Source organism: Erpetoichthys calabaricus, chromosome 17 (genome assembly GCF_900747795.2).
Source record: "Erpetoichthys calabaricus chromosome 17, fErpCal1.3, whole genome shotgun sequence".
NCBI lineage: Eukaryota > Metazoa > Chordata > Cladistia > Polypteriformes > Polypteridae > Erpetoichthys > Erpetoichthys calabaricus.
In genome coordinates, this window is record NC_041410.2 from 12,415,552 (window position 1) to 12,442,941 (window position 27,390).

General features: G+C 44.1%; 1 protein-coding gene and 1 long non-coding RNA gene across 3 annotated transcripts in view; one reads left to right on the forward strand and one right to left on the reverse strand.

Moving 5' to 3' along the window:
• Positions 1-27,390, reverse strand: part of LOC127526167 (uncharacterized) — a 368,097-nt gene that overhangs the window by 206,874 nt on the left and 133,833 nt on the right. The gene's annotated exons all lie outside the window — the stretch shown is intronic.
• Positions 1-27,390, forward strand: part of fbn1 (fibrillin 1) — a 311,649-nt gene that overhangs the window by 139,718 nt on the left and 144,541 nt on the right. For both annotated transcript variants that reach the window (XM_051920648.1, XM_051920647.1), the window contains exons 12-17: positions 1,512-1,652; positions 1,774-1,893; positions 7,688-7,813; positions 21,819-21,941; positions 23,980-24,102; positions 25,081-25,233. In XM_051920648.1, coding sequence (XP_051776608.1) covers positions 1,512-1,652; positions 1,774-1,893; positions 7,688-7,813; positions 21,819-21,941; positions 23,980-24,102; positions 25,081-25,233 — 786 coding nt within the window. The remainder of the gene's footprint in view (positions 1-1,511; positions 1,653-1,773; positions 1,894-7,687; positions 7,814-21,818; positions 21,942-23,979; positions 24,103-25,080; positions 25,234-27,390) is intronic.

Sequence of the window (27,390 nt, forward strand, 5' to 3'; positions counted from 1 at the left end):
TCACACCATAACATAAGCAGGGTGAGCCAAATTGATGTTAACGTTTGAATGGCGGTAACAATTCATTCACAAAACATACTTCATATGTGCAAGACGATGTACAGGAATGTCTCAACCTGTTCGCCATCATGTTCAACACACAAAAACCAATGAGCAGCAGTACCATTTAAAGCCGGGACACACATTACGTGTGGAATAGATGATACCACAGTCTGTATTCTGTCCTTCAGCTCATTGATAAGACAAACTGTCCTGCTATACATGCGCTCCTTCACCATACCCCATAACCAGAAATCACAGGAGGTGTATCCAAAATATTAATCTTATACACTTATTACAGTCCACCCTTTGTCACTGTGTCTGTGACAAAAACAATCCCTGAGGGTCTTGTCCACAAACCAAAAGGATCCCCCCTCACAGTGTACACAGCTCCTTAAGAACATTTGTGGAAATGTGGGGTGTATTGCCGATGTATTAAACTTATACACTTATCACAGGGGGTCAATTCTGGGGAGTGTGGAGACCATGGCATTGGTCCACCATGACCTATCCATTGACCTGGAAAGGAGATAAGTGCGAACAGTATGGGCAAAATATGGCAGTGTTGCCATCCGGTTGGAAATACCCCACCAATCAGATCTGTCGTGGAAGTTCTTTAATGGCGTACTGCTGGCACCATCTGTAAGTAGAATTCTGACATCACTGTTGGGATGTCAAAAAAAGTAGGGCCCAATGACACCAGCAGTGGTCACAGCACACCACACATTTACCCTTGAGGAGTCACGTTCATGCACCACTTGCGTGAAATGTGGCTTCATCACTGAATGCCATCAGATTCACAATGTCTGGTTAGATGTTAGTCATTTTGGTTAAAATCCAGCAGCATTCCACATGAAGACGCTTTTGCGCCGCTGTCAAAGCTTGAAGGACTTGGATGTGGTACGGGTGCATCCCGAGGTCTTCGACGCATTGTTTTTTGCAGAATCCCTGTTTCCAAACTGCGCCATCTGATCGATTTTGATGGACTCTGCAATATGGCTTGCTGCACAACAGCAATGTTCAATTCACTTCTGCCTGTTCTGGGCTGTCCCGCATTTCCTCGGTAGTTGTCTGCCACCAATCCAGTCTTCACAAACTTTGCGTAGACACGATAAATCGTTAAATGGCTTAGGGGGGACCTCGTCCTGCAAATCACTCCACAAACTTTTGACGAACTACAGTCGTCGAACGATACACTTCCATCAAGCTTGCCACCACTCTTCTTTGCTTTAGTGTTAATCAGTCACCCATGGTGTACGTCTATCTGCAGAAGACAAATAATCCATTAGTGTTAACATAATTTTGACTCGCCCTGTATTTAGAGGCTCCAAAGCTTTTTGCTTTTTACTTCATATTTGTTGTGTATATTTTACTTTTCCCTTCTCCAAGGTCTTTAACTCCACTGCATGTTTTTATGCCTTATTTATTGATTTTGATTTTGTTGATGTTTCTCTTCTTTTTTTTTTTTTTAGCTATCGTTCCACAAAATATATCCGATGCCTGCCAGAGATATCGAAACCTGTGCCTGAATGGCCGCTGTATTCCGATACCTGGGAGCTATCGATGTGAATGCAATATGGGATTTAGGCTGGACATCAGGGGCGAGTGCATTGGTAAAGTGGATCTTCATTTTTTTTTTGCTCTTTTTGAGCACTTTCTGCTATCGAATTTCTGCTCTTTTAGTCCTGAGTGAGGTTATTCATTTTTTTTTTTCCATTGGTTTTTGTGCTGCAGATGATGATGAATGCGAACGAAATCCCTGCGCCAATGCTGATTGTATCAATACTCAAGGATCATATTTCTGCCAGTGCCATTCTGGCTTTCAGTCTACAGCCACGAGGACAGAGTGCCGGGGTAAGAGGGTCTTAAATCAAAATGAATAAATATAAAAGTGACAAAAAAAACAAAATATGCCTTACATTCATCTCTCTGGGGTCTTGGCACGTGCAAGCGAGTCTGTCCTGTGGCTTCCAAGTCCAAGATTCTTGTGTGACATGTTAGTTTCCTACTGTGAAACAGAGGAGTCAATACACAATATACAATGCATCCGGAAAGTATTCACAGCACATCACTTTTTCCACATTTTGTTATGTTACAGCCTTATTCCAAAATGGATTAAATTCATTTTTTTCCTCAGAATTCGTCACACAACACCCCATAATGACAACGTGAAAAATTGTTTACTTCAGGTTTTTGCAAATTTATTAAAAATAAAAAAACTGAGAAATCCCATGTGCATAAGTATTCACAGCCTTTGCCATTAAGCTCGAAATTGAGCTCAGGTGCCTCCTGTTTCCCCTGATCATCCTTGAGATGTTTCTGCAGCTTCATTGGAGTCCACCTGTGGTAAATTCAGTTGACTGGACATGATTTGGAAAGGCACACACCTGACTATATAAGGTCCCACAGTTGACAGTTCATGTCAGAGCACAAACCAAGCATGAAGTCAAAGGAATTGTCTGTAGACCTCCGAGACAGGATTGTCTCGAGGCACAAATCTGGGAAGGTTACAGAAAAATTTCTGCTGCTTTGAAGGTCCCAATGAGCACAGTGGCCTCCATCATCCGTAAGTGGAAGAAGTTCGAAACCACCAGGACTCTTCCTAGAGCTGGCCGGCCATCTAAACTGAGCGATCGGGGGAGAAGGGCCTTAGTCAGGGAGGTGACCAAGAACCCGATGGTCACTCTGTCAGAGCTCCAGAGGTCCTCTGTGGAGAGAGGAGAACCTTCCAGAAGGACAACCATCTCTGCAGCAATCCACCAATCAGGCCTGTATGGTAGAGTGGCCAGATGGAAGCCACTCCTTAGTAAAAGGCACATGGCAGCCCGCCTGGAGTTTGCCAAAAGGCACCTGAAGGACTCTCAGACCATGAGAAAGAAAATTCTCTGGTCTGATGAGACAAAGATTGAACTCTTTGGTGTGAATGCCAGGCATCACGTTTGGAGGAAACCAGGCACCGCTCATCACCAGGCCAATACCATCCCTACAGTGAAGCATGGTGGTGGCAGCATCATGCTGTGGGGATGTTTTTCACTGGCAGAGACTGGGAGACTAGTCAGGATAAAGGGAAAGATGACTGCAGCAATGTACAGAGACATCCTGGATGAAAACCTGCTCCAGAGCGCTCTTGACCTCAGACTGGGGCGACGGTTCATCTTTCAGCAGGACAACGACCCTAAGCACACAGCCAAGATATCAAAGGAGTGGCTTCAGGACAACTCTGTGAATGTCCTTGAGTGGCCCAGCCAGAGCCCAGACTTGAATCTGATTGAACATCTCTGGAGAGATCTTAAAATGGCTGTGCACCGACGCTTCCCATCCAACCTGATGGAGCTTGAGAGGTGCTGCGAAGAGGAATGGGCGAAACTGGCCAAGGATAGGTGTGCCAAGCTTGTGGCATCATATTCAACAAGACTTGAGGCTGGAATTGCTGCCAAAGGAGCATCAACAAAGTATTGAGCAAAGGCTGTGAATACTTATAGACGGGATTTCTCAGTTTTTTTATTTTTAATAAATTTGCAAAAACCTCAAGTGAACTTTTTTCACATTGTCATTATGGGGTGTTGTGTGCAGAATTCTGAGGAAAAAAATGAATTTAATCCATTTTGGAATAAGGCTGTAACATAACAAAAGGTGGAAAAAGTGATGCGCTGTGAATACTTTCCGGATGCACTGTAAATACTTAAAAACGCACCTGCGGGCGGGTCAGGGTCTCGTTTCTTAGCCCAGCCGGCCTGAGCCTGGTGTTAGAGCTCTAGAAACGTCCGGCTTCTCCACACTCCCCTGAGCGCAGGCTGAGAGCGCTCGATCTGCTCACTAACTGTAATGCATGAACAGTAAATGATAGGCTCTCCTGTAAATTTGGCCTTTTACTGAAGCTCTTTAAATAAATAAATACAATAATAGATAAGTCGGTAGGTAAAGTAATGAGTAAATATACAAAAGCACTTTGGTCTGAACACACACCAGAATGACTATAAGGCAAGAAATTTCAAAAGAAAGAAATGTTCTGACTTGGTTGTCCCAATCCCAGTGAGACGCTTTGCAGTTGTAGTGCCGTTGATATAAAGGAGCCCCCCGTAGTGTTTCTTGATGCACTTCTGCTGAATAATTCATTGGCTGAAAGTCCTCGGTGTTGGTGCGTCACATCGAGGACGTGCAGCGTTGTTGATAACGGCACTCCGTTTTATTTTAATTCCTCCCTTTGAAACTGTGGAAGAGACAACCGTCACCCCCTGCGTGACCTAAAACCTCTAAGAGAAAACAGTTCAAATCATACACCATCAAAGAGATGCACACACCATTCTGTAACAGGACGCACACCTTTTCTGCTAGATGAAGTCTTTTTTATACCCAAGTAAAGGGGTACAGAATTAGATTACATACATCATACAAAGTTTCTCATCATCATTGGCTGCTTCCATTTGCTAGCCAGACACAGGGCAAAATGAACCCTACTAAATTATAAGTAAATGCGGTCGGTCAGCAAAAACACTGTAAGAAAGTCGCTATATAGCGCCCGACCCGACACAGATTGACACGGAAGGCATGGGTAAAATGAAATAAACTGTTCATTTTTCTTCAGCTACAGTGCACGTCTTCCCCATAATCCTTCCAGCCACAACACAGCCCCAAAGCACAGTACAGTAACACCAAGCACTCTTCTTCTTCTCCTCTCTTCCACCACCACTCCTCCTCAGCAAGCTTTGTCCACCTCCACCCGACTCTGGCCGCTGGCTCCCTTTTATTGGGTACTCCGAAGTGCTCCAGGTGCTTGAATGGCAACACCCGGCTGCACTTCCGGGTAAGGCGAAAAACAGTGCGCAAAAGGGGCCAGCCGCTCCTGCTGCAGCACCCCCTGGTGGCGCCTGCAGAACCCCACAGAGCTGCACAGAACTCCAACCCCCATGAAGCCCTGGGGGAGTCTGAGGCACCGCTGCAACCCAGGGAGGCTGCCATCTAGCGTCCAGGGGGAGATACTGGGCTTCCCACCCTTGTCCCCACTGGCAGATGTGGTGAAGGGGCATCCCGGCCAGGCATGGACCCCGGCCATTCGTCACAACACGTAGATCATTAATGTCATGCATCATTTGTTTGTTTTGCCATTTTCAGCGCCTTTCTTTATTAGCACAGAGGCAAAATAAAATGTAGTCTGCTTGACTCCCGTCTCAACTGCCCTAAGTTACCTGGAAACGCTTTTACATTATATCATGAACTTTGGCAAATGTGCTTAATTACTTTAAGATATAAAATCCAAACCTCACAAATATTAATTAATTTGTCTAGTTATGGGTATCAGCAAGAGTGAAAGGGAAGCTCTACAGGATGGTAGTGAGACCAGCTATGTTATATGGGCAGGAGACGGTGGCACTGACCAGAAAGCAGGAGACAGAGCTGGAGGTGGCAGAGTTAAAGATGTTAAGATTGGCATTGGGTGTGATGAGGATGGACAGGATTAGAAATGCGGACATTAGAGGGTCAGCTCAGGTTGGGAAACAAAGTCAGAGAGGCGAGATTACGTTGGTTTGGACCTGTGCAGAGGAGAGATGCTGGGTATAATGAGAGAAGGGTGCTAAGGATAGAGCTGCCAGGTAAGAGGAGAAGAGGAAGGACTAAGAGGTTTATGGATGTGGTGAGAGTGGACATGCAGGTGATGGTGTGACAGAGCAAGAAGACAGGACGATATGGATGAAGAAAAAGAAGCAGAAGAAGAAAAAGAAGAAGAAGAATTATTTTACCACACTACAACCTCTAGGGCAGGGGTGGGCAGAAAGTAGGGCCCAATGACACCAGCAGTGGTCACAGCACACCACACATTTACCCTTGAGGAGTCACGTTCATGCACCACTTGTGTGAAATGTGACTTAATCAGTGAATGCCATCAGATTCACAATGTCTGGTTAGATGTTAGTCATTTTGGCTAAAATCCAGCAGCATTCGACATGAAGACGCTTTTGCGCTGCTGTCAAAGCTTGGAGGACTTGGATGTGGTACGGGTGCATCCCGAGGCTTTTTGCGGAATCCCTGTTTCCAAACTGCGCCATCTGGTCGATATTTTGATGGACTCTGCAATATGGCTTGCTGCACAACAGCAATGTTCAATTCACTTCTGCCTGTTCTGGGCTGTCCCGCATTTCCTCGGTAGTTGTATGCCACCAATCCAGTCTTCACAAACTTTGCGTAGACACAATAAATCGTTAAATGGCACTGACCAGAAAGCAGGAGACAGAGCTGAAAGTGGCAGAGTTAAAGATGTTAAGATTGGCATTGGGTGTGACGAGGATGGACAGGATTAGAAATGCGGACATTAGAGGGTTAGCTCAGGTTGGGAAACAAAGACAGAGAGACGAGATTACGTTGGTTTGGACCTGTGCAGAGGAGAGATGCTGGGTATAATGAGAGAAGTATACTGAGGATAGAGCTGCCAGGTAAGAGGAGAAGAGGAAGGACTAAGAGGTTTATGGATGTGGTGAGAGAAGACATTCAGGTGATGGTGTGACAGAGCAAGATGAAGAAGACAGGACGATATGGAAGAAGAAAAAGAGGCAGAAGAAGAAAAAGAAAAAGAAGAATTATTTTACCACACTACAACCTCTAGGGCAGGGGTGGGCAGATTCAGTCCTGGAGGGCCTCAGTGGCTGCAGGTTTTTGTTCCAAACCCAATTGCTTAATTAGAAACCAGTCCTTGCCAATAATTTAATTTCATGGCTTTGTTAGTGCTTTAACTCTGCCATGTCAGGTCATTCTTATATCCTAGGTTTTGTTTTCCTTTCTAAGGGTATCATCCAAATGATTTGAAGTCTAAAATGGAGGAGTATTTCTCAGTCCTTCACTTTTTCCTCTTCACTTTCCTTCCAGGTATTTAAATAAACCAAATTGCGCACAATAAATACACACAGGTGGAAATGGCAACAGGCTAAATGGAGAAATGCTGGTTTCTTTTGTCATTTGCTTCTTATTGCTAATAAGGAGCCATTAAAAACTGAGAAAACAGCTCTTTAAGACAAAATAAGCAATAAGGGTTCAAAATCTTAACGAGCGAAACCACTAAAACGAAGCAGAAGTGTTACTTGAGCAATAAGGGCTTTTTATTATGCAATTGGGTTGGAACAAAAACCTGCAGCCACTGCGGCCATCCAGGAATGACTTTGCCCACCCCTGCTCTAGGGGGGTCTAGAGAGCATCCCATAACTGAGCCTGCCCTTTTAAATTAGCTTGTTGATTCGGTGGTCCTCTCTTGAAGTGAAGAGACCAGCCCAGCACCCCACACTGGCCGTCACAGCTGCCTGGAGTAGTAGTTGGTGGTGAGACTTTGAATTCCTCCATCAGGTGGAAGTGCAGACGAGTTTTAGAGAAAAGGTGGCAAGGAAAAGTGGGGTTGAGTGACCGATGATGAAGATGGACGGCTGGGTTAGCAATGTCAGATATTCTTAGCATTTGGAAGAATAACGGGGGATTGGTAGAATTATTATGGGGACTGCTGCTAAAATTTGACCAAATTTTCCACCACCATCTACCAACACCAATTCCAATTTAGGAAAAAAAAAAAACTGCATTTGGTTTCACAAAGCTAAAATGGTCAGTGTTTTCACGTTCTTCTTCACATTGACGTTGATTTCACATTTTCTTTTTTTCTTTTATTCCACAGATCTCGACGAATGTGTGGCAAACGGAAGAATCTGTAACAACGGCCGCTGTGTTAACACCGAGGGAAGTTTCCACTGTGTGTGCAATGCAGGATTTGAGGTGACTGCGGACAAGAGGAACTGTGAAGGTAAGACTCCATCCTGGATGGGGCATGTGGGACGGCACTGTGCACTGGGTGTTTGTTCGCCTGTAGAGCAAGGGGTCCTCTGCCTCCTGCAAATTTATCATGTTGTGATGCCCGGATTGGCTACAGCCCAGGACATCGATAGCCTTAGACTGAGGAGGGACCGGATAACGAAGACACATAACCGCAGTGGTGGCACAGATGTGGTCGGTGCTTTTTATTCAAACCAACAAAGCATTCAACAGACAAAGTGCAGTGAAGTCTTCTTAATAAATAATCCATCCATCCATCCATTTTCCAACCCGCTGAATCCAAACACAGGGTCACGGGGGTCTGCTGGAGCCAATCCCAGCCAACACAGAGCACAAGGCAGGAACCAATCCCGGGCAGGGTGCCAACCCACCGCAGGACACACACAAACACACCCACACACCAAGCACACACTAGGGCCAATTTAGAATCGCCAATCCACCTAACCTGCATGTCTTTGGACTGTGGGAGGAAACCAGAGCGCCTGGAGGAAACCCACGCAGACACGGGGAGAACATGCAAACTCCACGCAGGGAGGACCCGGGAAGCGAACCCAGGTCCCCAGATCTCCCAACTGCGAGGCAGTAGCGCTACCCACTGCGCCACCGTGCCGCCCTCTTAATAAATAATTCATAACAAAAACAACAAGTCCATGGAGGTCAAAAGTCCAATAAATAGACAATAAATAATCTAACAATTAAAACAAAGTTAATAGCTCTTAAAGGCTCTCATGAGCTGTGGTGCACATCCATGCTGGTCACGTCAACGAGGTCTGCTCAGCTCACAGAGGTGCCCACCGACAAGCGTAGTCAACCCTTATATCTGGCATGTCTCCTTCGCCACCATGAAGGATCTCCCTCTGCCATCCCGTGGTCTTCAGCAGGTGGCACTTGGAGCCGTTGGTCATTCTTGGGTGCTTAGCAGGAGTGACCCAGTCCTGTGAGTGCCATCCGCTCGTTCCCTAAAGGGCATCACTCCTGACCGCTCGCCCTCTCTCTGCCACTATTCTGCCTCACTCATTTTAACCTTCAATCTCCTTCTGTTCTCTTTTCTTTGTTCTGTCTCTCACTCCATCCTACTTTTCTTCTTACGCAAGTGCAGGTGCCTCATTTCAAACCCCACGAGGAAACCGGCTGAACTGCACATGTCTGCACGTGAATGCAGGTCCAGCCCATCTCCACATGAAGACCCCACTTTCTCACACTGCTTTGCCCTGTTTGGGGGTTCAGCAAAGTCTACACACCGCCACGGACCCCCTAACATGCATCACTACAGATGTAGTAGACCCAGGTTATGAGTGTTGTATTGTAGCGCTGCCACATTAAAAAGATGTTATGTGTTTTCTGCTTGTGCGGGTATCAGGAGAGCCCATACAGACTGTGATTGACAGTGGTGCCCCGGAAGGTGGGACATCCTTTTATTTTTTTGGTGGAATTTGCATAAACGGCGTCAGGAGAGAAGGACAGCCGTCGAGGATACGGAAAAGGTCTAACTAAACAGATTGGCATCTGCCCGGGCCGTGGGAAAAGGTTCTGTAGCTCCAAAAGACCTGTCTGTTAGGTGGAGGTCGGCGATTCACTCCTGGTACGTGAAATTGGCATTCTGTTATCACTGGCGGACTCGGGGGAGCTCACTAGGACCTCTTTTGTTTTTTTAGTAAAATGGCGCATATTGACTGTAAATCATTTTACAGTTAAGACTTCAACTGCTTGGGGTCAGCCGGCACTCTGCACTTCATTCACCTGCTGTTAGCAGTTGGCTGGGACTTTGGACTTGTGTGTGAACTTCGGGAGGAGGCTGGGCAAGCGATAGTCCCACTGTATTTATATTTTATTTGCACACATGGGGGTCATTTTGGGTTGGTGGGGGGAGGAAAGGGATTGTTGCTGTTTTTCATCTTCCCTACTTTCCTTTTTTTGTATAATACTATGGGGCTCTGTCCTCTGCTCGCTTCGCTCTCCGACCCCCTGGCCTGCACTATGCACCAGCAACTTCGCATCTGTGCCACTCGCGTATGTGGATTTCACTTTCACCAAACAACAAAACTTTTAATTCTCACAGATACGCCTCTTCATTGGGAAGAAACTCTACTTTTCCCTGATGGCAACACAAATTAGACGATCTACATGTCTCCGACTTAAAGGTTAAAGCCATACAATATCTACATACTTCTGTCATATCACCTATGTCCATATATTCAATCTCTTTTCACTGTTACATTATTTCACAGAGTAATAATTTCCATTTGTTAGCGCTAATGCGATCTTTACTATCAGTTTTTTGAGACTTTCGAATTTTAGTACTTTAGTATTTTAGTACTTTCATCATCTCTAACCTGCCCTGCGTGTGTATCGCGCCAATGTTTTTGAACCTCTTTACGACATTCTACTTTGTCTTCTACTCTTTGTCTTTTATTTCCAACCCCGCTTGGAGCTGAGAGAGCAGGAACTGTGCCTGACAATAGCATTCACACGAATGAGAAGTGAGTGGACCATAGACACACTAGCAACTTTGCGTCTCTGCCACTCGCATATGTGGATTTCACTTTCACCAAACAACAAAACTTTTAATACTCGCAGATACGCCTCTTCATTGGGAAGAAACACTACTTTTCCCTGATGGCAACATGAATTAGACCAGGGGTCTCCAAGTCCGGTCCTGGAGTGCCCCAGTGGCTACAGGTTTTCATTCTGGCCCTTTTCTTAATTAGTGACCTGTTTTTGCTCCTAATTAACTTCTTTTGAATTAATTTTATTTGACTTGAAGACTCAGACCCCTTAATTGTTTCTTTTTCCTTAATTAGCAGCCAAACAATAATGAGATACAAAATGAGCCAAAACAACTGGTGTCCGTCATACACAATCTGAAAATAAAGAAAGGTGAAGGTCTCAGGAATGCTGATCTGCTCTTAGACAAGAGAAAATCAATAATTTCGGAAATGTCTGCTATTGCACAATGAGAGCAGCAACAAGCCATTCAATTAAAGAACGGGTTTAATTAACAACAAGACTCGGCGCCTAATTAAGCAATTGGTTGGAGTTTGAGGCCCTGATTTCGTTGGTCTTTTGTTTCATTTCTGTTTGGGTTCCATTTAAGGAAGGAAATGAAGCAATACAGAGGAACAAATCTTAAAAACAATTCAATTAAAATTAATTCAAAAGAAGTGACCAAAACAGGCCACTAATTAAGAAAAGGGTTAGAATGAAACCCTGCAGCCACTGGGGCCCTCCAGGACTGGAGTTGGGGACCACTGAATTAGACGATCTACAAGTCTCCGACTTAAAGTTTAAAGCCAAACAATATCTACATACAGTGGAACCTCAGTTCACGAACGTCTCGGTACACGTACAAATCGGTTTACGACCAAAAATTTCGTCAAACCTTTGCCTCGGTTCACGACCATACACTCGGTATACGAACAAGCCAGGTTCCCTTTCGGTTTGTACATGTTCAGTCTCTCCTTGTGCATTTCCTGTGCAGCGAGCAAGAGAGAGAGCGAGAGAGACACACACACACACACACACACAGGCAGCGCGAGAGAGAGCCACGCACACACACAGGCAGCCAGAGAGAGATAGAGCCGCGCACACACACAGGCAGAGAGAGAGAGGCGCGCGCACACACACAGGAGCGAGCTAGAGAGACACACACACACAGGCGCTCCAGGCTCGCGAGAGAGAGAGAGAGAGAGAGAGAGACACACACACACACACACACACACACACACACACACACACACACAGGCAGCGCGAGAGAGAGCCACGCACACACACAGGCAGCCAGAGAGAGATAGAGCCGCGCACACACACAGGCAGAGAGAGAGAGAGCCGCGCACACACACAGGAGCGAGCTAGAGAGACACACACACACAGGCGCTCCAGGCTCGCAAGAGAGAGAGAGAGAGAGAGAGCGAGAGAAGGAGGGAGGGAGGGACGCATAAGGTAGAGAAGGCTTGTTTTTGTTTTCACTTCTATTTACAGTGATCGGTTCGTAGCCTGCATTGTTGCAATGTTACTTTTCCTGGTGGTTTATTAAATTACGGATTTTTCAAATGTTCATTTTTTCCCCTGTGCTTAAAACTCATTAAAAAAATGTGTTTTTAGCGAGCGGTTCCTAGCACTATAGCGCAAACTATTGCAGTGTTATTTTTCCCTGTTGTTCAAGGTTTTCTCAGTGTTATTCAATGTTTTTACATTTAGTTTACTATTACGCTGTGCATTCTATGGTGTAATTAACTATATTTGTGCTTAAAAATTTAAAAAAATATATATTTACATACAGTTCGTACTGTCTGGAACGGATTAATTGTATTTACATACAATCCTATGGGGGAAATTGCTTTGGTTCACGACCAAATCGGGTTACGACCAGAGTTTTGGAACAAATTATGGTCGTGAACCGAGGTTCCACTGTACTTCTGTCATATCACCAATGTCCATATACTCTATCTCTTTTCGCTTTTACCTTTTCGTCAATATCGCATTGAATTTTGATTCCATGTTTGGAATTACATCGTGACAACGCAATGTATAACTGCCTGTGAGTGAATATCGTTTCTTTCTCTCTACACGAACTGTGTCTGACAATAGCATTCACACAAATGAGAAATGATTGACCCGTGGGCGTGGTTGTAAATGTGTTAGATGTGGTGGGACTTTTCCAAATCACTTTGCATAAAGTCTTGTCTCGCGGGGCTTGAAATTTTCTCTCATGGGATTGCACTTTCACCAAACAACAAATCTTTTAATTCTCGTAGATTTGCCTCTTCATTGTGTATAAACACTACTTTTCCCTGATGGCAACGTTAAAATTTTTGAACTTTTTCCATTTGCATATTAGGAAAAAAAACAATTAAATTCCTTGGGTAAGAAAACCCCAGAATAGCTTGTGAAAATCCATCCTGGAGTTCTCACAAGAAAATGAGAAACAAACTCAAATCACAGAAGAACTATCCACTGTATGACATCTCATCTGAGGTTATCATGAGTTGGGATCTTCATAGAAGAAATGCCAAGGACCATTGCCCAGCGTCTACAAATTCCTGCATGTTTTTACGTTTAGCAGATTTGTATAAAGTAACTGTGTTTTTCATGAGAGGGTCCAATGGCGACCCTATGATCCCCTTATGACTTTCTATGTGACCCTATGATCGCCTTGTGACTTTCTATGTGACACTATGATCACCTTATGACTTTCTTTGTGACCCTATGATCACCTTATGACTTTCTATGTGACACTATGATCACCTTGTGACTTTCTATGTGATCCTATGATCACCTTATGACTTTCTATGTGACCCTATGATCACCTTGTGACTTTCTATGTGACACTATAATCACCTTGTGACTTTCTTTGTGACCCTATGATCGCCTTATGACTTTCTTTGTGACCCTATGATCACCTTGTGACTTTCTATGTGATCCTATGATCACCTTATGACTTTCTATGTGACCCTATGATCACCTTGTGACTTTCTTTGTGACCCTATGATCGCCTTATGACTTTCTATGTGACACTATGATCACCTTGTGACTTTCTATGTGATCCTATGATCACCTTATGACTTTCTATGTGACCCTATGATCACCTTGTGACTTTCTTTGTGACCCTATGATCACCTTATGACTTTCTATATGACACTATGATCACCTTGTGACTTTCTATGTGATCCTATGATCATCATATGACTTTCTTTGTGACCCTATGATCGCCTTATGACTTTCTATATGACACTATGATCACCTTGTGCCTTTCTATGTGATCCTATGATCACCATATGACTTTCTTTGTGACCCTATGATCGCCTTATGACTTTCTATGTGACCCTATGATCACCTTGTGACTTTCTATATGACACTATGATCACCTTGTGCCTTTCTATGTGATCCTATGATCACCATATGACTTTCTTTGTGACCCTATGATCGCCTTATGACTTTCTATGTGACACTATGATCGCCTTGTGGCTTTCTATGTGACCCATTGATCACCTTATGACTTTCTTTGTGACCCTATGATCGCCTTATGACTTTCTATGTGACACTATGATCGCCTTGTGACTTTCTATGTGACCCTATGATCACCTTATGACGCTACCACTGCACCACCGTGCCACCCAAAATATAAAAGTGCGGGAACTTTTTGAACGTCCCTTGTATGTACTTAAAGTTGATGATTTGCATATATTCAAAGAGAATCGTGAGCATATATATAAAAATAAGCAGTATACCCTAAAGCACATTAGGGTTACGTCACTAACTACATACTGTGCCACCTGTGCCCGTATATTTTTTGATTTTTCTTAGCAAACTGGAAAACCTTCGATATTTCAGGAGTCAAGGTCAGGTATGTAGAGGGAGGCTGACAAACCCCCCCAAACGCCCCCCCCCTCCCTTGCCCCCTCCTTCTCTGCTGTTGGTAAACGTGAGGTGAGGACTAGAGATGATGATGGCAGGAACTGGGCGGGTTCAAGGTGGGGAGAGGGCCTGTCAGGTAGCCCTGATAGATAAGATAGAGTGCATTAGGCTGGGAAATCCTGGTGGAAGTAATTAGAGCAGGACGGAGCTAACGGGACATTGGGGTCAGACAGGTATAAACTCTTGATAAGAACTCTAAATAAAAATAAGACCCTAAAAGCTCGATTCTGCCTGCACATCCTGAGTGCCTTCTGTTGAGCAGCGGGTTTCTCCCACAACAACATTTACTTTTGTCGACACACTGGGTTGAGGGTGGATGTCAACTAACGTCGACATTCGAGGGGCAGAGGGCGAGAAAAAGCTGTAAGCGTCAATATGTTTTAGGTAGACCCTCTTGGCTGGGAGGATTGTGAGATTCGTCAACCTGACATCGAATCCCTGCATGTGCGTGAGTAGCGTAAAAAACGTCTAGAATGGCATCGAGATCGGGCGAGAGAGCGAAGCGAATGCACAAAGCAAAATACTCTGCGTGGATTTATTTAGTTATTTTTTTGCATATTATTGCTGAGTCGGTCTCTGACTTATCGAACTCTGATTTCGATGCAAGTGATCTGGAAATCAAAAATGAAAGACAGGTACCGGCATCAGCTGATCGTAGTGCTGTAGGTGACGTTCACTTGGGAGGACTACACAGACATTGATCCGTGGGTGGCAAGCTGGCCACTGGACTTCTTCAAATGGTGTGGCGTGTTAATGGGCACCACCAACCACTCAATTACTTCAAGAGGTTTATTTACCAGAAAGTGCTTTTCAGCTTACGGGTGATGAGTCAAACAGGCATATAGTGAGTATGTGAGTTTACATACTGTAGGACAGGGGTCTCCAGTATTAAAATTAATTCAAAAGAAGTTAATTAGCAGCAAAAACAGGTCACTAATTAAGAAAAGAAATTAATGAAAACCTGCAGCCACTGGAGCCTCCAGGACCGGAATTGGGAACCCCTGCTGTAGAGGATCATGGAGCATAAAACAGAGCGACATTTGTCATAAATAAGAGTTTTGTGTTAATTTATGTTTGCTTTTCAGAAAACTGAGGTTTTAAGAAAAATAGGGACAAAGGAAGAAAAAAAAAATAATTAGCCATGCAAGAGTTAATGCTGAATAACAATCTCAAACTGTGATGCCCCGGTGCCATCCCCACATTTATGGGCATTTGACTAAAAGCTGGCCACTCTTGAAGAAGAGCCGACCATTTCAATATGTCAGAGTGATGTGTGTGGACACTCGGCAGCCTTCATGGTTATGGGTGTTTCTTTTTTGTGTAAAGGTCATTACCTTTTTCTTTTTCCTATTCAGCTATTTCTTCATTAGGGTAAAGACTAAAATACGACAAATGTTTGGGAAAAAATTTACTACAGCCAGCTGGTGGGGCGTGAAGACTGACTTACTGGAAGACAATGCAGAGGTTACGACATCTGGAGGGATCCCAGTTGATGTGAGCGCCGTGTCACTAACTGGCACTGACACCGAGTGAGAAATGAAAATAGAAAATGGAGACAAAGCCTCTGGAACACTGTGTATTCAAGGCCTGTCCCAGAGGATCTGCTCCGCTCCCTTCCCATAGACGCAGACGGTCCTCAAATATTTTAAGAAGCAACCCTGGCTCACTTCTCTCACTCGCCTTCCCCCACTTTGTGACTTGTCAGCGTGTGCTCTTATTAAATAAACGAGACCTTTAAGCCTTTGGGAAGATCATATGACTTGGATAAGCTTTGCCCCAGACAGGGGATGGCAGCCAAAATGTTGTGCCACCCAGTGACTCGGAACTATCGGTATGCCAGGAATTAAAACTGGAATAGTGCCTGTCCTGTCTATCTATCTGTCATATAGTGCCTTTCATACATATCCATCTGTCTACTATATAGCGCCTTTCACTTCTATCTATCTATCTATCTATCTATCTATCTATCTATCTATCTATCTATCTATCTATCTATCTATCTGTCATATAGTGCCTTTCATACATATCCATCTGTCTACTATATGGCGCCTTTCACTTCTATCTATCTATCTATCTATCTATCTATCTATCTATCTATCTATCTATCTATCTATCTATCTATCTATCTATCTATCTGTCATATAGTGCCTTTCATACATATCCATCTGTCTACTATATGGCGCCTTTCACTTCTATCTATCTATCTATCTATCTATCTATCTATCTATCTATCTATCTATCTATCTATCTATCTATCTATCATATAGTGCCTTTCACTTCTATCTATCTATCTATCTATCTATCTATCTATCTATCTATCTATCTATCTATCTATCTATCTATCTATCATATAGTGCCTTTCACTTCTATCTATCTATTATATAGTGCCTTTCACTTCTATCTATCTATCTATCTATCTATCTATCTATCTATCTATCTATCTATCTATCTATCTATCTATCTATCTATCTATCTATCTATCATATAGTGCCTTTCACTTCTATCTATCTATCTATCTATCTATCTATCTATCTATCTATCTATCTATCTATCTATCTATCTATCTATTATATAGTGCCTTTCACTTCTATCTATCTATCTATCTATCTATCTATCTATCTATCTATCTATCTATCTATCTATCTATCTATCTATCTATCTAGTGCCTTTCATACATATCCATCTGTGTATTATATAGTGCCTTTCACTATCTATCTATCTATCTATCTATCTATCTATCTATCTATCTATCTATCTATCTATCTATCTATCTATCTATCTATCTATCTATCTATCTATCTGTCTGTCTGTCTGTCTGTCTGTCTGTCTCTTACTAAATATGATAATGTGCAGTCCTGGGGCTCTTGTAACACAGACCCTGTCTTGGGTCCTTCAGACCTTATAAAGTCCCAATGTCCTCTGCCAGCCTCATATCTGCTTGTCACTCCTTCTCTTGATGGTCAGTCTGTCATGTCCTTATGCTGCATACTGTTAATAGCAGAAATGAGACTTTGAAGGAGCCCTGAGACCATGTAATTCACCATCTTTGGAGGTTATTGGACTATAATAACATCAACTGATGTGCTCCAGCTCTCTAGAAGGATAACCTACAGCTGTGATGGCCATACTGACCACTCCTGGTTGTTCACACTTCTCCAGACTAACCACCCACCTCGGCAGACCCCTGACAAACACGGGATGATGTGTGCCTCTGCTCTGCCCTTTCATCCTGTTCTCTGTGTTGACTCTTCTTGTCCTTGTGCTGTGCTGAGCTCTTTGAAGTTCTCTGCTCCTCCTCTTTCCTGCTGTCCTTTTTATAATTTAGATGTTTCTTGTCTGCATCATTTTGGGGCGACGATTAGAAAAGGCTTTTATTTGAAATGTCTGCCCATTCGCTTCAGTAAACCCACAAAGGGACATCTGTTTTGAGAGTTTACGTACTTGAGCAGCCCCCAGGTTAGCCAAATACATTTACTGTAGATGTGATCTTTATTTATATTGATTGCATTTTTAGAAGCCACTGTATTAGACCAATTGTGGTGGAAAGGCGCTATTTGAAATTAGACATGTGAAATCCGTTTCCCACCAAATAACTACACTGTATGAGCTTGAGTCTTGTCAAAATGTATTCTGATTTTCCATACTCATATCTAAGAGATAGATAGATAGATATGAAAGGCACTATATAATAGAAGTGAAAGTCACTATATAATAGATAGAAATGCACTATGTTATAGATAGATGTGAAAGGCAAAAAATATTAGATAGACCAGCATTTCTCAACCTTTACGTATTTGCGACCCGAGTTTTCATAACAGTTTTAATCGCGCCCCCCTAAAGTTTTTTTGAAAGGAGCCCACTAATACCAATTTGTTCTTTTTTAATTAATGATATATCACAGCAAGCGACACTTTCTGGAGCCTTAGGGACAGACTGAACAGGTGACAACGGACAGCACAAAGTTGGTGAGCACAGGCCTTAAGAACTCGAGGACGGACTCCACCTGGTGTGTAGCTTCCTTGGTGGTCTGCTCACTTGGTCTTCAGTGATGGACAGCCCCTACCAATGGTCAGAGTTGGACTCATCACTGGATATTCCAGTTGAAGACTGTGAAATAACCAGCCGGACACACAATGAAGGTTTGGGGCAGCCACCCGTTTAGCTTCCCTGGCTGCAAAAGACATAAGTTTGAGTACAATGTGTACGGGTTAGAGTCCAAAACAGAACTGATCAAGTATGGAGGATGAGGGTTTTTATAGGTGGTTCAAAAGAAAGTGACGTCCACAGGCCGGGTCAGGAAGTGACATCTTTGGAGAGAAAAGAGAGAGGTTCAGTGCAACCTGCCGCCCCCTGGCCTGGTGTGGAATTGGTGTTTTCTAGTCCCTTTGGTTGACTCCCAAGCGCACGTGTGTGACAAGATGTAGTTGATGTAGCAAGGATGGCGTCAGAGGCACTAGTTAATGGAAGGTAGGTGTAGGAGGAAAAATCTGTTAGAAAAGGAGTTTCACATGCCCTTCTAGCACCTGAGTCCTTGGATTACTTGAATCCAGTAATAATGCCAGGTCCATTCATATGTGTGTTACTTTATATAGCAATGCCATATTGGCCCTGGGTGCCATTAGCACCAGTCATTTTCTTGTGCTAAAGAAGCCCTTAAAGAAGGTGGCAACTCTTTGGCTTGTCTTCAGAACTTCACTCCACCACTGGGTGCATCTCAGTGAATCCCATCTTGGAAGAAATGTTGGCTCAGGAGGCCATGGTGTGATTAATTTACCCCAACGTCATGACCCCAATGTCACGAGTCTTCCACGATCCATCAGGTGACCTCAATGCCTTTGATATGTTCACATCATGGCCTTTCAGAGTCGGACAACCTCTCTGCCAGTCAGATTCCATTCTGGGGTCTCCGGTGGCTGTCCAGCTCCTGTTTATGTGATCCTCATGGCCATAAAGCCCAAGGTGGAGGCTCAGCTCATTTCAGACCAGGGTGTCATTATCGTCCCTCAAGCTCCTCGGCAGACGTCATCACAGTTGATTTTTTAAGAAGTCTAACAGCGTGCTGCTGCTAAGGCGCCGAGCGCCATCTGGTCGAGTCGACATTTTCATGAGCCGAATTAACAGCCGCTTGTCCCGCAGGAGTCAGTCGCACTTCAGTTCATAAAGCCCACCCCGCTGTGAATGCCAAGCGCAACCGCCATCCCATGTCATTGTTTTGTTTTTTTCTGCTTTTTCCCCCTTGCTTTGAAGGAGCCCCTGACTTCTCCAAAGTGTTGTTCAGTTTATGGGCTTGTTCCTTTCATCTTTTATTTTGCCCTCTGCTAGAAGTTCACGACTGCAAATGTCTCACAGTCTCCTTTGAGTCTGGCTTCTGTTTGAAGTGTTTGGGACATTTTATGATTTTTGGGTTGTGATGAAAAGACAAGAGAAGGAAAAATAGGTTTGGGGGATCCACCGCGTATATTGACAGGCAACGACAATTGAATGCATTGAGTAGTCACCAAGGACGGAGTCCCGAGGAACAAAGGGTGTGGGCTTTTATAGTGGCTGGGCAGGAAGAGGCGGGTCCGTGTCGGGGAAGGCGGAAGTGAGGTCAGTAGGAGGGCGTGGTCTGGCTAGGAGGTTGGTGCTGGTTTAACTGGGTTTCTCTTCTGTTGATCTGTGGGAAAAGGAAGAAGAGAGAGGTCAGTGCACTTTATCAACCCTCGAGCTGACATCTTACCCTCAGTCAAGCCCTTTGACTGTGTTCGTGTGTGACACGGTTTTCCCATGTCCTTTTGAGTGGCTTGCGTGTCACAGTAGTGCAGGTCCAGCCTTCTAGATTAGAATCTCACTCTTGGCCACCGTCCACTTTGAGTTTTATGTGTTCCCCTTGGGTCCATGTGGGTGTTTCATCCTTATAAGGCAGACAAGTTAGGTAAGGATGCGGGGCCTTTCTTACACACGTGCCAGCCGCAGGGCGTATCTTACCTCCGCTTAGTTAGCAAACGAGAGAACTACTTAATGGATTGAGATCGGGTTTTTTTTTCTAGAATTTGCTTGAACATTCCGGTTTATTTTGCGACTTCTCTCATCGCTCTAAGTATCATAGTTCGCTTGCGGTACCGATTTATTTGAGTGAATCCGAGATACACGCAGTGGGCCGAAGGGGGCAGGGCCTTTCTCACTCTCGTGCCAGCTGCAGGGCGTATCTTACCTCCGCTTAGCTGGCAAATGAGAGAACTACTTAACGGATTGAGATCGGGGTTTTTTTTCTAGAATTTGCTTGAACATTCTTGTTTATTTTGCGACTTCTCTCATCATGTTATGTAGTATAGTTCACTTGCAGGAGCGATTTATTCACGCTAATCCGAGAAACACGCAGCGGGCCAAGGGGTGGGGGAAGCGTGACGTCAGGAGTGGGGAGCCACTCTACCTCTGTGTTTTGGAGCGCAACTTGCCTCCGCTTAGCTAGCAATACCTGTTTGCTTATTGATTTTTAAATTTTGTCCTGTTTCACTACTACACGGGTGGTGCTACGGGGAACGGCTAGTAGTAAATAAATAGGAAAAAACGAATTGCTAGGTGGAGGCCTAGAAACGTAAATGAACGCAATTGGATGGATGGTTGGTTGATGCATTGGATGCTTGGACTTGGGTGTCACCGTAGTGCAGGTCCAGCCTTCTAGATTGGAATCTCACTCTTGGTCACCGTCCACTTTGAGTTTTACGTGTTCCCCTTGGGTCCATGTGGGTGTTTCATCCTTATAAGGCAGACAAGTTAGGTAAGGATGCGGGGCCTTTCTCACTCACGTGCCAGCCGCGGGGTGTATCTTACCTCCACTTAGTTAGCAAACGAGAGAACTGCTTAACGGATTGAGATCGGGTTTTTTTTTCTAGAATTTGCTTGAACATTCCGGTTTATTTTGCAACTTCTCTCATTGCTCTAAGTATCATAGTTCGCTTGCGGTACCGATTTATTTGAGTGAATCCAAGATACACGCAGTGGGCCGAAGGGTGCGGGGCCTTTCTCACTCATGTGCCAGCCGCTGGGCGTATCTTACCTCCGCTTAGCTGGCAAATGAGAGAACTACTTAACGGATTTAGGTCGGGTTTTTTTTCTAGAATTTGCTTGAACATTCCGGTTTATTTTGCGACTTCTCTCATCATGCTATGTATTATAGTTGCAGGAGCGATTTATTCACGCTAATCCGAGAAACACGCAGTGGGCAGAGGGGAGGGGGAAGCGTGACGTCAGGAGTGGGGAGCCACTCTACCTCTGTGTTTTGGAGCGTAACTTGCCTCCGCTTAGCTAGCAATACCCGTTTGCTTATCGATTTTTAAATTTTGTCCTGTTTCACTACTACACGGGTGGTGCTGCGGGGGACGGCTAGTAGTAAATAAATAGGAAAAAACGAATTGCTAGGTGGAGACCGAGAAACCTAAATGAACACAATTGGATGGATGGTTGGTTGATGCATTGGATGCTTGGATCGGGTGGCTCTTTTAAACCCCTCTGCTTGAGTCTCCATTTCCCGCCACGTGTAACATGTCTAATCTCACCTTCTGAACTGTTCAACCCTGCAGACTTGGACGAATGCCTCATCAGGAATATCTGCCTCAACGGGATGTGCATTAACGAAGGTGGCAGCTTCAAATGCATTTGCAAATCCGGCTTCCAGTTGTCAGCAAATGGGAGGTTTTGCACAGGTATGTTTTTTTATTCTTTTCTTTCTATTTTTTAATTTAAGTGAATTTCATAATAAAAAAAAAATGTAATTGAAAAATTTTGAGCAGCCCAGGGCTGGGTTAACTATTAAGCAAAATTAGCAAAATAAGCATGAGCTTAGGGCATCAAGGGAAGGGGGACACCACAGACATTTTCCATTGCTGGATTTTAGCATGTGGTGCAGATGAAGCTGGTGCCCCATAATAAATGAAAAAAATGACATACATATACACTGACCGGCCACTTTAATAGGTACATCTGTCCAACTGCTTGTTAATTAATGCAAATATCTAATCAGCCAATCACATGGTGACAACTCGATGCATTTCGGCCTGTAGACCTCATCAAGATGAAGAAGGTCAAACCAAGCATCAGAATGGGGAAGAAGAAAGAGGACTGAAGTGACTCTGAACGTGACATGGCTGGTGGTGCCAGACCAGCTGCTCTGAGTATTTCAGAACCTGCTGATCTACTGGGATTTTCACACACAACCATCTCTAGGGCTTACAGAGAGTGGTCTGAGAAAAGGGAGAACATCTGTGAATGGCAGTTCTGTGGGTGAAAATGCCTTGTTGATGCCAGAGGTCAGAGAAGAATGGCCAGACTGGTCTGAGCTGATAGAAAGGCAACAGGAACTCAAATAAGCACTCGTTACAACCGAGGTGTGCAGAAGAGCATCTCTGAACACACAACACGTCAAACCTTGAAGCAGGTGGGCTACAGCAGCAGGAGACCACACCGGGGGCCACTCCTGCCAGCTATGAACGGGCAACTGAGGATACAATTCACACGGGCTCACCACAATTGGACAACCGAAGACTGAAAAAAAGTCATCTGGTCTGATGAGTCTTGATTTCTGCTGCAACATTCAGATGTTGGGGTCAACAACATGACAGCATGAATCCATCCTGCCTTGTATCGACAGTTCAGGCTGCTGGTGCTGGTGGTGTGATGGTGTGGTTGATATTTTCTTGGCACACTTGAGGCCCCTTTAGTACCAATTGAGCATCGTTTAAATGTCACAACCTACTTGAGTATTACTGGCATCCCTTTTTGACCGCAGTGTGCCCATCTTCTGATGGCTTCTTTCAGCAGGATAACACGCCAATGTCATCTCAAACTGGTATCTTGAACATGATGATGAGCTCACTGGAGTCAAATGGCCTTCACAGTCACCAGATCTCAATTCAGGAGAGCACCTTTGGGGTGTGGTGGAACGGGAAATTCACATCCTGGATGTGCAGCTGACAAATCTGCAGCAAGTGAGTGATGCTGTCATGTCAATGTGGACCACAATCAGAGGAATGTTTGAATCTGTGGCACGGAGAATTACTGCAGTTCTGAAGGCAAAAAGGGGTCCAACCTGAAACTAGTATGGTGTACCTAATAAAGTGGCCGGTGAGCGTATATATCCAATACTAAAAATAATAATAAAATAGTACTAACATAGGTCAATGATATAGATCAATCTTGGGAATACAACAAAGTAAGAATCTGATAATTGCCACACGGCCCACCGAGGCTCACGTGGTCGTTCTTGTGTTGGTCACATCGGCTGTCCTGGTCAGTGGTCCACTGAGAATGAGTGCAGCTCATATATATTGGGGCACCAAAATCTTTTATTCTTTTTTTTCCCAAAATCACAATAAATAGGAAGTTTTACATTTTAATGTCTGTCTCGGCTATCTGCTCGTTCTTGTTATCAAAGCTAAAATGTCTCGGATAGTTTTATGTGGTTTTGTTTTCATCTGTCACAGACTTGAAAACATAAGGAAAGACTTAAGGCAAAAATATGAGACATTTTGTTCTTGCGTGGGTGAAATGTCGCCTAAAGGAATGAGGGACCTTCTGCTACTTTCTATTGCTGGCTTCCTAGAAATATTTTTGGGATGTTGATATTAACAAAGAGCGTCTGTGAGGCATTAATGACCGCTATCTGGCCGCTGTGTGCCAAAGAAAAATGTGAGTTCAAAACACAAAAAAACTGATTAATTAATCCTTACGTCTCCTCCATTTTAGACATCAATGAGTGTGAAGTACCAGGCATCTGCATGAATGGACGCTGTGTGAACACTGAAGGCTCCTACCGATGTGAATGTCTTCCAGGCCTGGCCGTCGGTCTGGATGGTCGTGTCTGTGTTGGTAAGTCAAGAGAGAAAAAACTAAATTGAGATGAACTGTGAGGATGATGAGGGACCCTGAATTGACCGAACGAGAGTGTTAGTCTCACAAACATGAGGGAGCCATGGGATGGAGCAGCTCCTGGATAGAAAACGTAGGCTTTATGTAGGGCACTATATAATATAGATAGATAGATAGATAGATAGATAGATAGATAGATAGATAGATAGATAGATAGATAGATAGATAGATAGATAGATAGATAGATAGGAAAGGCACTATATAATAGATAGATAGATAGATAGATAGATAGATAGATAGATAGATAGATAGATAGATAGATAGATAGATAGATAGATAGATAGATAGATAGATAGTTTTTTTCAGAAAGTTTTCTGACCCCTCAGTTTTTCATATTTTGTTGTGTTGCAGCCCTTTTAATAAATATTATAAAACGTAAGCCTAGGTGAACAAATAACACATTGTTTAAATTTTTGTCTTTTATTTTATTTAGTGCATCTATCTATCTATCTATCTATCTATCTATCTATCTATCTATCTATCTATCTATCTATCTATCTATCTATCTATCTATCTATCTATTATATAGTGCCTTTCTATCCCTGTCTCTGTCCTCTGTAAGCTGCCCACTGGCACAGAGAGCCAGCCCGATGACCCAGTGATATGGACGCCCTCTCCTTCAGTGACTCTACTTTTGATCCTCAGTCTTTCGCGTTCTTGTGTTTCCTCCATTTTCATTCCCTTCTTTTTTTTCTTTCTCTCCCTTACCCACTAATGCTCTTATTCTGTAATTCAGGCAGTAATCTCACACGCAGCCTTTTCAATATCTAGTATTGACTGCCAGGTGTCAGCATGTCTTTGTGATCTCACTACCCCTAATGTATTTAAAAATCAAATTCAAGTTATATTGTCACTTAGGGGTGAGGGTGATGTTCGTGAGCGGCGCCTAACCAGCGGACCCTTTTGTCTCCCGTGCAGACACGCACATGCGCAGCACCTGTTACAGAGGGTACTCGAGGGGCCAGTGCATCACGCCTTTCAATGGCGCCTTCACCAAGTCTACCTGCTGCTGTTTCAACACCGAGTTTGCCTTTGGAGAGCCTTGCCAGCCGTGCCCAGCCCAGAACACAGGTGACATACGTTTTGTCATTGAGGACTTTCTTGAATGTGTTGACCACTGAGGGCTTAGATTTGAATGACTGACTGTAATCCAGAAAGGAAATTAAACTTAAGATTAAATGTTTTGGAACAAAATATCTATAACCTTCTTTGGGAGGCAGAGGAGGAGGTGGACGGTGTGAAAGTGGGAAGAGGAACAACTGATTTATTATCCTTGTTGATGTCCCCTAGGCCACATGAGCACACTGGGGACTGAAATCACAGGAGTATAGGGGAGGACAGACAGACAGACAGACAGACAGACTGGCCCGCCCCAATTACACTCTGTGGTTCGGACATCTGCAGGGAATCCTACTGCCACTAGGGGGGCTCCTCAGGGGTACTTGCAGTCCTTTGAGCGCTGGCTGTGTAACCTGCAAAGAGCAGTGAGGGCTTACCTGGACTCAGGCATTTAAGGTCCCTGCAGTCAGTAAACGGGGGGTCTTAGAGTTTGCTAAGTGACCAGGCCAATAAAGGAGGCTAGAGGGTCAATAGACCGTCCAGAAGGCCTTATTTTTTATTACTGTTAAGCCCCTGTGTGCTTATGAGGAGCCGTTTTGAATGTCCACCTGCTTGGGGTAATAAAACCCTCTTCCTTTGTCACTTCTGTTCTTCTTTTGGTGGTCATTTGGGTTCAGGGAGGAAGCATGTGTGCCACCTGTAGTATAGAGTAAAGGAAATGGGTCCGACTAGGGAGAAAGTGCTGGACCGAGTTCTATGGAGGGGACTTGTGAAACAGATCGACTCCGAAGAAATGAGTGAGAAGCAGTGAAGAGGAAGATGAAGTTTGATTTGAGGGTATTGAAGCAGTGAAGTGTCCTCCCCTGTTTAACTTGTACAAATTTTACCTTTTGATTCTTCCTGACAGCCCCGTCCATCGCTACTCCCCAACTGTGTAGCACGTAACCCCCTTCTAAACCACTATTGCCCTTTCTACTGTGCACCCCACCCTGCGTTCACAGAAGGCTAAATGACAGCCCTTCATCCTGATTTCCCCGACCCCACTCCTGACCCACCACATGGATGTGATTTCCACGAAATCCCTTTGGTATGACCTGGGCAACTCACTTTCTATCAATAAATCGAGCAGTGGCACATCATTGGTGTCCCCTTGGCACTGAAAAGCACCCACATTTTGATGCGTTTTGTATTCTCAAAGGCAAGAAAAGATGTGCATCCGCCATCGAGAGCATCGCATTGTGTTTCATGGATGGAACCTCAGCCTCTGAAATCTCCAAGATGGACTCCTCCTTGACATGACTCAGAGTTTAATCTGCCACCGTGTCCCTAAGGGTGCCCCTCTACGTAATTCTCGAGAAGTAGAAATGAGGCGACTTTTCATACTCTTGCCTTCAAGACGTTATTGGCCCATGCTGTCCATACCCCACTGACTCATCAGGGACTTTGTGGTAGAGCTGGTTAAGAGCATTGAATTCCCTGGTGTGCACCTGGCAGTTGACTTCACTTGGTCAATTAAGACCACTGGCATTGTCAAGAAGGACAAATACATAGAGCTCTCTGACCAGCTGTTTTTAAAGAGTACAGAGGAGAGGAGAGTGGTCCTCATGGAGTGGAAACCCTCAGGGGTCTATCCCTGGACGATGACTATTTCTGACTCCTGTTAATGACATCGGTTCTGGTGTAGTTAGCAAAAATGTCAAATTTGCAGATGATACTAAAATTGTAGGGATTGGCAGACACTGAAGGGGACAGCAAAAAGAATTCAAAATGACCGGGACCACCTTCAGAGCTGGACAAACACCTGGACAATGGAGTTTAATGTTAGAAAAATGTAAAGTTCTACACGCGGGCAACAGGAACATCAATTATAAATGCAAAATGGGAGACACTGAGCTACAGGAAGTGACCTCTGAAAAAAATGTAGGGGTTTATGTTGACGCAACATCTCCATCGACTAAGCAATGAGCAAAAGCAATGAAAAGGGTAAATAAAATGTTAGTTTATATCATAAAAATGGTTGAATTTAAGTCAAGGGATGTTACGTTCACACTATATGATGCGCTGCTGACCACAACTGGAGTGCTGTGTGCACATCTGGTCACCACACTACAAGAAAGACATAGCAGCACATGAAGCTGTGCAGAGGAGAGCAGTCCTGGTGCATCAATG